The sequence below is a fragment of the Zea mays genome, chromosome 3, assembly GCF_902167145.1.
Source record: "Zea mays cultivar B73 chromosome 3, Zm-B73-REFERENCE-NAM-5.0, whole genome shotgun sequence".
Lineage (NCBI taxonomy): Eukaryota > Viridiplantae > Streptophyta > Magnoliopsida > Poales > Poaceae > Zea > Zea mays.
The window spans coordinates 216728680-216741587 of NC_050098.1; the positions used below are offsets into that span (position 1 = coordinate 216728680).

Sequence of the window (12908 nt, forward strand, 5' to 3'; positions counted from 1 at the left end):
TCGACCGACCTCGTGCCGTGCGATGGATGCGCAGGGAGGCGGCTCTGGTCGGGTTCGCCTCGCCGGGCGATTCCGTGATTGCCGTCCGTGACTCTGCGGCTCCGGCTCCGGCTCAGCGCCGCCGCTACTGCAGTTTTTTTTTTCGCTTCTTTTGGTTGATGTATGGAAGCGGGGCTGTGGAGTTACGTTCCTTGGCCCCGCCATGTGATATGCGAGCCAGGACAAGCACGCCAGGCTTGTTTTGGTTGCGCACGGTACGGGCTGCGGTGCGCTGACGGGGGTCGGTGGCCGACTCCTACCGCCGAGCCTGCAGCCTGGTGTGGTGGCCGACTGGCCGCTGCGGCTGCGGATGGACGGGCAGCTTGCCCCGAGTTTTATTGGGTTTTTTTGCTGTGGATTTTGCGTTTTCGGTTTCGGGGTTTGACGTTGGCGCACCGTTTGGTTTTGGTCGGTGCGGCGGCGAGACCGGTAGCCCGGCAGGCAGAGCAGGCTGCAGCTGCAGGCCAGACGCGCTTTCTTTCAGAGCCTGCATGCCTCGCCTAGTCGCCTCGTCACTCATTTTTTTTCCGTCTGTCGCATGGGTGTGCTAGTGGACCGAATTGTTCTTCAGTATAACCGTATAGGATAGGAAGCTTCGCGTGCTTCGGGACTTGGGTGTGGACGTCTGCCTGCTGCCATGATATAGCCACGCAGTTATCGTATGGTAGTAGATCTGGGCCGCGAGCTACCTTTTCCACAGAATAATAATAATAATACGCTACCGTGGATCGGTAGGGTTCAGCCTCCGTTGCGTGCATGGCATGTGCGCGCGGCTGATCATACACGCAAGTTGTATTATTGTTTCCAGTGCAGAGGAACGCGCATCATCGCATGCATTAACTAAATCCATCGTGGATTAAGAGTTCGCGGAGCTAAGTTTTTTTTTAATTATCTCCCTTGTCATATTCTGAACATACCTAGACGTGTGTGTCATTTCACTCTCTTTGAACAATTAGTACTCCCTCCGTTTCGTTTTAGTTGTCGCTGAATAGTGCAAAATTGAACTATCCAGCAACAACTTAAAAAATGTAGGGAGTAATACAGAATCGCCAGGAGATATCCGTCCGGCGATGATCATTTTCCTCCCAATGACGACTATGCATTAATGGCAGCTGAATAATAATGTACGTACTCCCTCCAGTACAGTAAAGGTAGTCGTTTAGGACATGATTGTGCATACCAAGGAGTGATTAATTATCATAGAGTTTTCCCTGTTTGCCCCTATTAAATAAGGATATGGGTGCATTAACGTCACTAAAACAATCAAGCTTGATTGGTTGCTGCAGCAGCTCCAAGGCATTCTAGACTAGAGGTCTCAAGTTCGATTCCTCTTAAATGCATCTTTTTTTGTGCAATTACTAGGGGCAACAACGTCCAAATCCCAGACACACGCGCGCTATGACTTCTTTTTGTGCACGCTCGGTCACGCGCAGGATGACTTCTTTTACTGCACCGGAGGGAGTATGTCGCTCGGTCTCTTTTTTCTCTCCAGAAAACTAGTTGCAAATTAAATGAGAGAGCTCTCAATAATGCGTGTCACACGCGGTGCATTATTGTGAAGGCGCGGGAGAGCCAATCATCTAAACAATTATTGCACTCGTTTGATGATTGCTGAACAAAATTATTCTCACGGTGTTGTTTTCTTCGTGACCTGTTCCTGTGGTTCGGTCGGTATATATCTCCGGAACAATATGCTTACTACTACGCAAGGCACTACAAATCGCCTCCCCGCGTGTACGTATGACGGGAAAAAACAGTGACGTGGCTCATCGTCAGCCATTGGATCGGTACCGGAGGACTGAGCCACACGTCGATCGGGGTGTGCCTGTGCCTGTACGATCCGCGTTCCCAAGTTCTCTCTGCGTTTCCATCTTGTCTGAGTCGCTCGTGTGATCGTGTCCACTTGTTTAAGCACGCAACATGTGCATGTATTTGTAACGTGTGGCGTAGATGGCAGCTCAAAGTATCCGTCCACACAACACACGTACGGCCGGTGCGCGGTTTTCGTGCCTTGCATTTGCATTTTGCACAGTAGTTTGCACGCATCGTCAACTTCAATAATAATAATATTAGTAATGCAGTTTTTTCTGCGCGCGTGCTTCTCACACTCTCATAGCCAATAGCGTAGTATTGATTGCCGTGGCTTCCATGGCACAGGTTGCACCTGTTTGACATCGTCTACCGTGCGCCCCTGGTTCACATCTCTGATCTCCCGTGAGTGGATCACCGCCGCCGCACATCGTTGCACCTGTTTCGATGCCACGCACAGTACATTTTCGCTTTCGGTAAAACCTGTGCCTGTCACGTGATGGCCGGCTGGTCGGCAGGCTAGCTATCACGATTCGCCAACTTTTCCTTCTTTTCCCCCCTATCCAGTGTCACATGCACATGCTGCAGCAACGCGCCAGTAGCGAAGCGGACAAACCTGTGCACGAGCTGTCGCTCTCACTGAAAAGCGGCGTCCCCCATCTCTAGGCTCAAAGCCTCAAACCCATCCGGACCGCCCGGCGCAGTTGGTTCGCATCATCGGTTCATGAACGCGCGACCTGGACCTGGAGTGTCCGCCGCTCCTACGGTACAAGTCAGCAACTGCGAGTCTGCCTTGCTTCTCCGTCGTGCATTTGCAACAAAAAAAAAAACTGCATTCGCCGTTGATCCGCAGGCGATGCGACGGTGTGATGTGACGCGATACGATGTGATCGAGCGAGCAGCACACACAACTTCGCACGCTGAGACAGAACAGAAGAGGAAACCGTGAGGGCGCCGTTTTCCAGGTTGTTAGATAGTACTCTGTCTATATCATTAAAAATAATTAAATTTTTAATAAATAATAATATCTAGATACTATATCAACGTCATTACATTATTTATTAATTAAAAATTTTACAATATATTTATTACATGTTATAATATTTTATATTTTTTCTATAGAATTGGTTAAAGAATATAGCGTACACACGTACAGAGAAGACAGATAATAAATATGAGTAAGAGTATATATAGTGGTGTTTAATATAAAAAGTTCATGAGGTGTTTAAATAAGGTATTTGCAAAAAAAAATCGTGCAAGCGTCTCTCCGTGGAGAGATGTCTCCGACTCGTAACACAAGTAGCAACAGACGACTCAATTCTCACTGTACGACTTTATTGTCTGTTCTATCGATCTGCTACTGTACAGACACATTTACTTTTATATTTATTAATAAAGCTTCCTTTAGAATGAAGGAATTTTAGAGAAGTTATACATAAATTTCATAGGAATCAATTTATTTCCATAGAAAAAAACATATGAAACAGAAAAAAAACCGCAGTCCAAAGGAGAATTAAATAGAGCCAACACTGCTATACTTTTTTTTTGCATGACCCTACAGTTGCTTGCGCACTGGCAAAGAGCACGTACAACCGAGCAGGTCAAAGCACCAGGGGCCTCAGGCTCTAAGGTAAAGACACGAAGAAGCAACTGAATGCTACTACTTAGAACAAGTTTAATAATATAAGTCAACATCGGGTTTTATAAAAAAAATGTCATATTACATGTAGCCAACTAAAAGTATACATATATAATAACTCTCCAATAGTATAATTTTGGTCCACCTCTTTGGTTCACAAAATGTCTTGGAGTGTCTAAACAACAAGCTTTAATTTCCTTGTTGCTCCATTTCTCTTTTTTTTTCATGTCATTATAATTTGATGTGGCACCTCTTACATACACCTTGTTATATTTGCTCTACACAGACATGATGTGGACAGGGCGTAGCGACACTCCATCTAATAATTGAGGATGGAATTAATTAATCGAATGGTTGCCCCCACGCATGCCTCGATCTGTCGGTCACAGTTTTATGATTGGCCGATAGTGGTGACACAAACGCAAGAGACGCTGCACCACTGAAGTGCGCGATCGAGCCCCTTTATTTCATCCACCATAACAATGCGCGCCTTGTCAGTGGACATGATCGAGAACATGCGAAGAATAATATAGTAGTAGTAATAATATGGTAGCAGAGCCCTGCAACCGCTCTGGTCCACTGTGTTTCGAAGTTTGAACGGTATAAGTGCTTCTTGTTGCTGAATAGTGTATAGCCGTATGCCCATATATATAGTTACTCACACCAGATGAGCTATTTCTTAATTACAAAAAAAATGATATAGGGACTCGCTGTTTAATTTTATTGTCTATTTTAAACTTTACTTTATAAATAAAAATGTAGAATAATATTTTGTACGACATATGTAACGATATTTTACGTTACTCTCGTGGTCTATATATGGCATTTGTAAACCAGCCGGCGCCAAAGGAAATGCTGCCAAGTAGATGATTGGTCTCCTCGGTCGATCGATCGATCGATCGCTCACGTACGCTAGCTGCCAGCTAGTGGGTCGCGCGCGGCATGGAATAATCCGGCACGTGGTCCGCACGTACGCCCTTGGCACGGAATTATATATCCAGTTGTTGACAGGCACACGGTGGGGGCCGCGTGCATGCATGATTGACTCGGAAGCTTCAATCACGCAGCGCGCTGGCATGGCACGTACGGTGGAATTTCCCGTACCGTCGTTCGAGACATTAGAGGCAGCAAAAGAGCTTGTGTGCAGAGATTTGTAGCTAGTGCATGCAGCTGTAGCAGACGACGACGAGTCGACGACAAGTGGCCCGTGCCGCGTGGGCGTGGACTCCATTTCCGGAAACCGGAAGCTCTAGAAATCATCGCAACCGGCGACTCGAGGCAGGCAGCAGGGTCACTGTACGTGTGTCTTATTAATTGATCGATCGATCGATTGGATCCAATAATGAATGGATGCGTCGACGTACTCCCAACAACAATTATACTCTGATCCCCACCACACACACCTTCAAAGCTACTGCTACAAAAGCATCGTCGATCGAGCACATATTTTATCTCCCCCTTTCTCAGCGAGAAGACAGAAAAAATAAAATAAAAAGGACCTTAGCTTGTTGTATATGCTTTCGGTGATATGTATGCATGATTCCGTAAAGTTCATAAATTAAAGCAGCAGCAGTCTTGTGCTAAGCCTACCTAGCTAACCGAAATGGGTGCAGACCAGCGTGGCATGCATGCAGCGCTCCACCCTTTTTTCTTCTGGGCTAAGGAATACCCTACTACTATACCGGCCCCGTATGAGTTGAAGTAACCGGAGTCGATCTCTACTACGGCAGCAACTCACATGGTATTTCCCAGAGTTGCTGCCGTAGCCGTAGGTTTGGAGGTGCCATGGCGGCAAGTGCAAACAACAGCTCCACTAATCAATGCATGCAGTGGATGGATGGAGTACAGTTCAATGCCAGTAGTAGTGACCGATGGTGTAGTTCTGTTGCTCTACAGCACAGAGCACCGTGCACCATGCATCTTCCTATAAACTGTACTACTACTAGTATCTGATGAGGTTATTATTGTTATTTATGTTTCGATTTAATGTGAAAGCTGTCCTCTCTCTCACTCTCGACGAGAGACGGACCTCAAAGAGCTACTACTACTACCATTGGTAGAGCTAAACAGTACTCCGGCCGACAGCAACAGCAGCAGCAGCAGCTTGTTGTTTTCCGTTTCCGGGCTGCCCGCACGCACGGGCATGCACGGCAGCCGCGACAGCAACGGGGTCCATATCTACGTCGGCGCCGGCCGGCAAGCCTATCCACAAACCACGCACAAGCTGGCTGCACGTATGGACAGCCTTGCATTTGGCTTGCGCGCCTGCCGGGCGGCCATCCCTGACCCTGAGGCAGACAGGACCACTGGGCTGGGCTTGTAGGTACTGTATGTAATGCTCTTGGAAAGGTAAGAGACTGAGGCACTGTGCTTTGCCCTCCTGCATGCTTGCCCGCCCCCTTCCTCCCTTTTCCAGGGCACTGTTGCCTCTACTAGGAGCTAGAGCCAGCAGATCTCGGTTTTCATCCCGTGGCACTTGCGGGTGTGCCACTTGCCCACTTGACTCGCTGTTCCTGAGCTATTGTTTCATTCTCTTGCTTAGCGTATGTTAGAAATATAGACATTTTCCGTACCATTTTAATTCCATAAATTAACATTATGATGATGACATATAATAGATAATCAAACATAGATAACATGATCTAAAAAATATCAATAATAATATGGATCATGAGAACACAAAGCATATGAAGCATGTAAATCATATAAATAAAATAAGTATATAAACATGGTTCATGGATTATTGCGGAACAACTGGAAATAAACAGATAACAATATAAACAGGATGACTGTAAAATTAAGACAGACAGATATAACATATTATAATACGATAGAACAAAGCTACATACGACATATATAATATGCAGAATATAAAATTGTAATGAAACTGAATTGATCATACCCTCTCATGCGCTCCGAGGATCCTGATCCTTGTCCAACTTCTCTTGTCATCCGATCGAGATGAAGACGCCAAGAACCAGCGATGAAGACAACGACAAACGTTGGGCAGTCGCGTAGACGCTCCCCAAAAACCTAATTGCCGATCCCTCGTGCAAGGTCTCGAACGGCACCAGCTTCGGAGGCACCCGCTCTCTCGCTTCTCTGTGCGTGCAGAGTCACGAGATGGAAATACCCTCACTCGGCGGCTGGACTGTGAGACTAAAAGTGTTTCTCGCGTGTACCGAGTGACAGGGGTGCTCCTCTATTTAACCTCTCGCAGAGGGAAGCTGAAGGAGAAAGGTCGCCGAGTCACGCCAAGAGTCGGCCAGCTCTCGCCGAGTCACGCCATGAGTGGCTGACGTACGCGGTTAGTGAGTGCTAAAAATTAACACAACCCCGCCCGCCCGCCCGCCGGCCTGCCTGCCTGCCTGCCTCGCCACGCCACGCCACGCCCGGCCCGACCGGCGGCGGCGGCGGCGGAGGCGCGCGCGTGTGGCACGCCCTTATCCATTTCTTGACTTCTCAAGTTAAGTGGAATAAATCCCACCATATAAGTCAAGGCAAAAGACCCTTGGACTTTCAATATAATACTATTGGTATTCTCCACCATTACACACTATAGAATTTATTCAATAAATGGGCCAAGCCCATAAAAGATCCAACAGCGTACTGATTCATTTGTTGTTGTCCCAGTGATGGATGGATCATCTTCCCGGGCACGGCGGCCACTTGCCTGGACGTCGTGTCGTGTGTGATCTCTGTGCCGAGAACGCTAGGAATCGTGACGCTCCTGTGCCTGGCTATCCATCTCTGTCCATGGATCTCCACTGGACACGGCACCACCCTATTGCTTTCCTTGATTAAATGGAGGACGACATGTGTTCCCTACCATCGTCACGCGCGTTAGTTGCCTTTCTCCCTTTGCCTTTGGTACCATAATACCATGCCCAGGTTTCGCCCCATCATCAGTCAGTCAGTACATGGGGTTTTCTCCTATAATATATAATATGGCAGGCTGTAGCTTGGGAACCTCCGCCCATTTCTTCATTATTCATGGTTACTCGTCTCATTCGCAGCACATGGTTCGAATGATGGTTACCCGGAAGCAGCTACAAACACAAGAGGCTACAATTACCATCTGTGCGCTGTGCTAGAGGCTACAATTACCATCTGTCGTCACTGCAATCTAACCGACGGTAACGCGCTGGAAAACCAACAGCTCGGCGCACGCACGCAGGCAGACCATGGTTATGACGGGAGAATCCATAAAACAACACCGGTTTGAGAAGATGTTCAGAAAATAGCATCCGTTTTCAAGTAATTCATAGAATAGTATCAGTTTCACCAAATTAATTCGGAAAACAACACTCCATCTATATTTTACATTCTTTTATTGCTTACACCACATATAGATAGACTAAATTACCCCTATTCATTTTACAATCCATTTTTATCTCTTTTGTCCATAAGAAAAACATAAATAGATAAAACATACAACCTCTATTTTTATAGTGTTAAACATACAAATAGACACATATTTTTTTTGCGAAGGAAGAAGTTTAGATTTAACTGTTCAACTTCAAACCTATGTATCTTCAACATCGAGCTATTAAAATTTAGACATACTTGGTTCACCGAAAGGTCTTCAAATGTACTTCCTCCGTTCCTTTTTATTTTGACGTGTTTTTTTCAAAAACTTCAATCATTTGTCTTATTAAAAAATAATATGTTCTATAAAACTACTCCATCGATCCCAGAATATAGATTTAAAGTTCAATTGTTAAATCTAAACTTCCCCCTTTACATATATGTGTTTATTTATATGTTTAACACTACTCTTCATAATATAAAAATAGTGCTCATATATTTGTATGTATTTATGTTGTTCTTATGACTGAATAGATAAATAAATAAGGCTGGGAAAAATGATAGGGGCAATTTGGTCTATTTTCTTGTGAGCTGAGAAATAAAAGAATAAAAAATATAGGTGGAGTGCTCTTTTCTGAATTCATTTGATGAATCTGATGTTGTTCTTTGAGTTGCTTAAAAATGAGTGCTATTTTCTGAACATTGTCATAAAGTAGTGCTGTTTTGTGGATTCCCCCTGGTTATGACCGATCACGCCGTCTCTGGTAATGGAGCGTGTCTTTGGTGCGAGGCGACGTGGAGTCTTTGTCTGCCAATCGAAAAGGGAAAGAGGGGCACGCACCAGCGAAAAAAGAGTTCCTTTGTCACCAAGACAAGAGTGCGCACCCGCATTGTGTCATTGATTGGCTTCTCTTTCTCCTCCCTCCCGTGGTGTGCTCCGCGACGCAACTTGCCTGGAATCACACCACTTGGATGTGCGCAAGAGTTGGGTATAGACAAGGGCTTCTAGTTGTAGAGCCCAAAACGGTTTACTTCTCATCACATACAGTGAACGAAAGAACATGCAAACAATGGCGACTTGGCGAGTGGTAATGGACTGCGATTCAAATATTTCTTTATAATTTATTTATGCTCTTATCAAATTTTAATTTTAGTTATGTTCAAAATAAAATAGAAATAGAGCTAGATCATAATTCGATCTGATCCTTAAATTTTATAGTGTAAAGTTTAGACACTATTACCACCTCTAGGTAGGGCTGACAATGAGCTATAAATTTTGCACTATAAGATTTGTGAAGAACCATTTAGATCATTACCACCCCTAGGCGACGCCAAGAGCACCACACGGCACGGCATGGTTGCATATGCAGTTTTGAACTTCCTGCCACGAAGGCCACTGGGCTAAGCTGTGAGCACAGCCTATGATTCCAGATGGGCCTCAGCTCTCGAGGCATTTCGCGGCCCAAACACATGCTGCCATAGTAACCACTTTTTAGCGGTACTCAGGACGAGACACGTCTAGAGACTCAGCGGTCGCCAGAAATCAGCCGCTGAGTTTTGATAAAGCAAGCGTCCCGTCAGATATCGTCCGATTTTTAAGTTCTCACATCGGATTGCGATGGTGTTGTTTTTTCATGGAACCCCCATAATTCACCAACAAAAAAACAAGAATGCCCGAGCACAGCACGGCTGATTTCTACTCGGCCACTGTCAGAGCATCCCCCGGCACCACCCCACAAATGAACTTAAGGGCTAGTTTGGAAGCACAAAAACAGAAGGGATTAAAGGGGCTAAAATCATTTTGAATAAGAAGAGGATTTTAGCCCCTCTAGTCCGGCTCATGATGGATTTATTTCGTGAACCAAAGCACCAGTACAAGTAATCGAACATCAACGAGCGTATTGGACAGATTCGAAACAATGGATTTGCACAAATGGCAATATTCACATGGCATCATGTATTCATCCAACAAACTGAAGGTACTAATATGGCCAAGTAAATGCAAATGCAATCACCACAACTCAAATCACAGTAAACAGAACTGGCAATCCACAACATGTGAGTCTTGGAAAGTGCAATATAGTTTGAGGATTCCATTTAAGTCCAGCCATAAGGACACATAAAGGGAACACAACTCAAGATTCAGCGAACAATAATAGCATAACCTTCGATGGTAGAAACATCAAACCTGTATCCAGATGCCCATGATTGTAGTAGATAGCTAGCCAAGGTAACCTTATTCAAGGTCCGAAAAAGACCTCTTCAGGTTGTAGCCACCGCCTTCACACAGCAGCGACATCACCACTCTTCTCAGCGCCTGCAGTTGTTCCAGTAGCCTCCGCTTCTGCGGCAGCATCCATTTCCTTCGCGCTGGCATCAACATCCTCGGAGAAGGGACGCACTTGCTCTTCCTCAGGGAGTGGTTCCTCAACGTAGTCATTCTCGAATGCATCATTTGGCACTTCATAAAGCCGGACCTGTGGTTTCACTGGGTCCTTCACAAGCACATACTTCCCCTCTCCAAGCTTCATGCAGACATCCACAATAGACTTCACGATCCCCCACATATTTGCGGTGTTGAGATTGATCTGTGCAGCGAAATCCCTTGGCTTGTACCCGATCACACTGAGAATGGAATGGTTGTACTGGTCGCGTGGGTGCAGCCGTGACACATAACCCAACTTCATCATGTCTGCGCCGGCAAGCAGCGCCTGGGCAGTCCAGCGTGCAAGCTTGTTGGCATTGTTCTTGAGCTCAGTGGCAAGCACAGCACCCCGCTGGGTCTCAAGCTTCTTCCTCCAGTCAACACCAGTGACCTTGGGATCGAACTCGTTGAGGGCGTTGAGTGTAAGGAACTGGCGCTCGCCGCGTAGATCAACGCTCACGGCATGAACCTCGCACCGAGCAACCAAGCTTGTCTCCTCATCAAGCTTCCAGCGGCGGTAGCGGTAAGCAACGGAAGCAGCTTCCTCCCCTTCAGTGGCAAACGGGTTAGGCTCGTCGAACGTGACCTTCTCACCATTGCGGAGCAGCACCTGCTGCGAGAAGTTCTGATTGACGTATGTGGCTTCAACCGCCAGCGAATGCGCGGAGTTGATGTCTTCCTTGGCCTCAGGGAGTGCCTCCTGGGCGGTTTCGTTGACGGTGAGAAGATCAAGCTGAGAGCCATCACGCTTGTCGAAGAACAACTTGTTGCCAACACGCTGAATTACGATATCCCAGGACTGGACGCTACGGGGCGCACACATGAGTGCGGCCAGGATGGTGTCATTGGCGAAGACCGTGGCCGTGTCATTCTCAGCAAGACGGCGGATGACGGGGTCGTCGGTAGTGGTGACCTTGAAGAAGTTCCGCGACTTGAAGCGCTCGAGGCGACGCTCGGCCCTGGGGGTGACGCGATCGTAGGTCCGGTCGTAGTACTCGACTGCGCCACAGACGAGGAGATCCTCGGGCTGGTCGGCGACGGCGAAGGAGAGCTTGGAGAAGGATGAGAAAGGGATCTGCTCCTTCACCGACCACTCGGGCTGGATGTCAACGGACGGTTTGGCAGACGACGAGGAGGGCCCGCCGCGGTTGAACTGGTGGTGCGTGCGGCGGTTCTGCTGCCAGTGGCGGTCGCGGCGGGCGCGCTCCTTCTCGGCCTCGCGACGCCGAGCCTCGACCTCTTCGTCGCGGCGCTGCGGGAGTTGGGGCCGCTGCTGGAAGCGCCAGCGAGGTCCAAACCGCGGGTGCCGCGGCGGCGGTTTGCCATCGACGAGGCGGAAGGACGAGTCGTCCGCGGACGCGAGCCCGATGGAGTCCTCGAGCCCCGCGAAATCGAAGACGGCGTCGCGAGCTGCGGCGAAAGCCCCGGGGCCCGGCGGGTTGCGCGTCCAGTCGGCGATGCGGCCCAGCTTGTCGGAGCGGGAGAAGGGAGCGAAGGGGACAGACGAGGAGCCACCACCGAGGGAAGGCGGCGCGGCGGCAACTTCAGGTGGACCCCACCCGTCGGGGTTGTAGGGGACGAGGCCCACGTCGAAGCCCATCTTGGGCGGCGGCGGCGGAGGAGGAGGAGGATGGGCGGTGGTGTTCAGAGGGCTTGGTCAGATCAGATTGGGTGTAGGAAAATGCTAGACGGCGGCGGTGGCGGCGCGAGGGTTCGGGAAGGAAGAACTAGGGTATGGTGTGCTGGATGGATGTAGATCGTGACTTCAGGCACGGGCCAAGGCAATCATACGCATTAAGCCCACTTAAGCCTACAGTGCCAGTTCGGCCCAGAAAGATTTCATCCATAATGATATACCATCAACCCAAGATCAACGATAAAAACTATAACACTGAATTTCAAATCCTAGAAAATTTGAAGTATAGTCATTATAAGGGGTTTTGACCGAATTAAAACCGTGTAACGAATTGTACATGTAGACTGATGTCTTACACAAGAGAGCAGAGAAAATCCTGCGCAGTATTGAAGACCTCAAACACGTTTATTATAGTTGTGCAGGTGAGCCGTGACGCCCGTGAGCAGTGAGGTGGCACAAGCACCTACAGCCGAATGCTTCCATCACGGACCGGATAGCTAGTGAGAAATGTTTAACAGATCAATGTGACATCATAACCTAAATTAACAGAAAGTGTACATCTCTCTCGTGCAGAAGCGAAGCTATAAGAAATTAGAGGGTAATGTGCTTCTCTTGTAGATATAATAGTGGTTTTTAATGTTTTTGTGGGTGTATCAACACTAGCTGTTTGATTCAGATTAAAGTCAGTTGTTTGGTCTGATGCAGCTGCAATCTATAGAGACAAAAACATTGTAGAAGCATTAGAAACCATTACGAATCAAAACCAAGTAAACAAGCCATCTTCAACCACCTTTGGAGGGGCTTCCTTTAGTTAGGGGGCATCGAAACACTTTTGCCTGTTTAATTCACGTTTTGCCTATTCCTCTACTACGGTTACTTTGTGTTTTCTTTTGACCCTAGTTTCATCATCTTTAGCGAAGTTTGCATAATATGGGTATAGGGAGAGAGAGAGAGTGCATATCGTCTCTCCGTGGAGCCGCAGGGTGTCTGTCTGTTGCCTCTCTGTTGGGCGCCAAGTCTTCCTAGACACCTCGGTGCGAAAGAAAAGTTAA

The 12908-nt window shown here is 47.5% G+C and overlaps 1 protein-coding gene across 1 annotated transcript; it reads right to left on the minus strand.

The window, feature by feature from the left end:
• Positions 1–9675: 9675 nt before the first annotated feature.
• Positions 9676–11883, minus strand: LOC100273610 (uncharacterized). Its single transcript, NM_001148026.1, has one exon. The coding sequence runs from the start codon at positions 11818–11820 to the stop codon at positions 10078–10080; it is 1743 nt and encodes a 580-aa protein (NP_001141498.1). The 5' UTR covers positions 11821–11883; the 3' UTR covers positions 9676–10077.
• Between the last annotated feature and the right edge of the window lie 1025 nt (positions 11884–12908).

Coding starts and splice junctions, on each gene's coding strand:
- LOC100273610 (NM_001148026.1), bottom strand. CDS start 11,820: ATGGGCTTCGACGTGGGCCTCGTCCCCTACAACCCCGACGGGTGGGGT.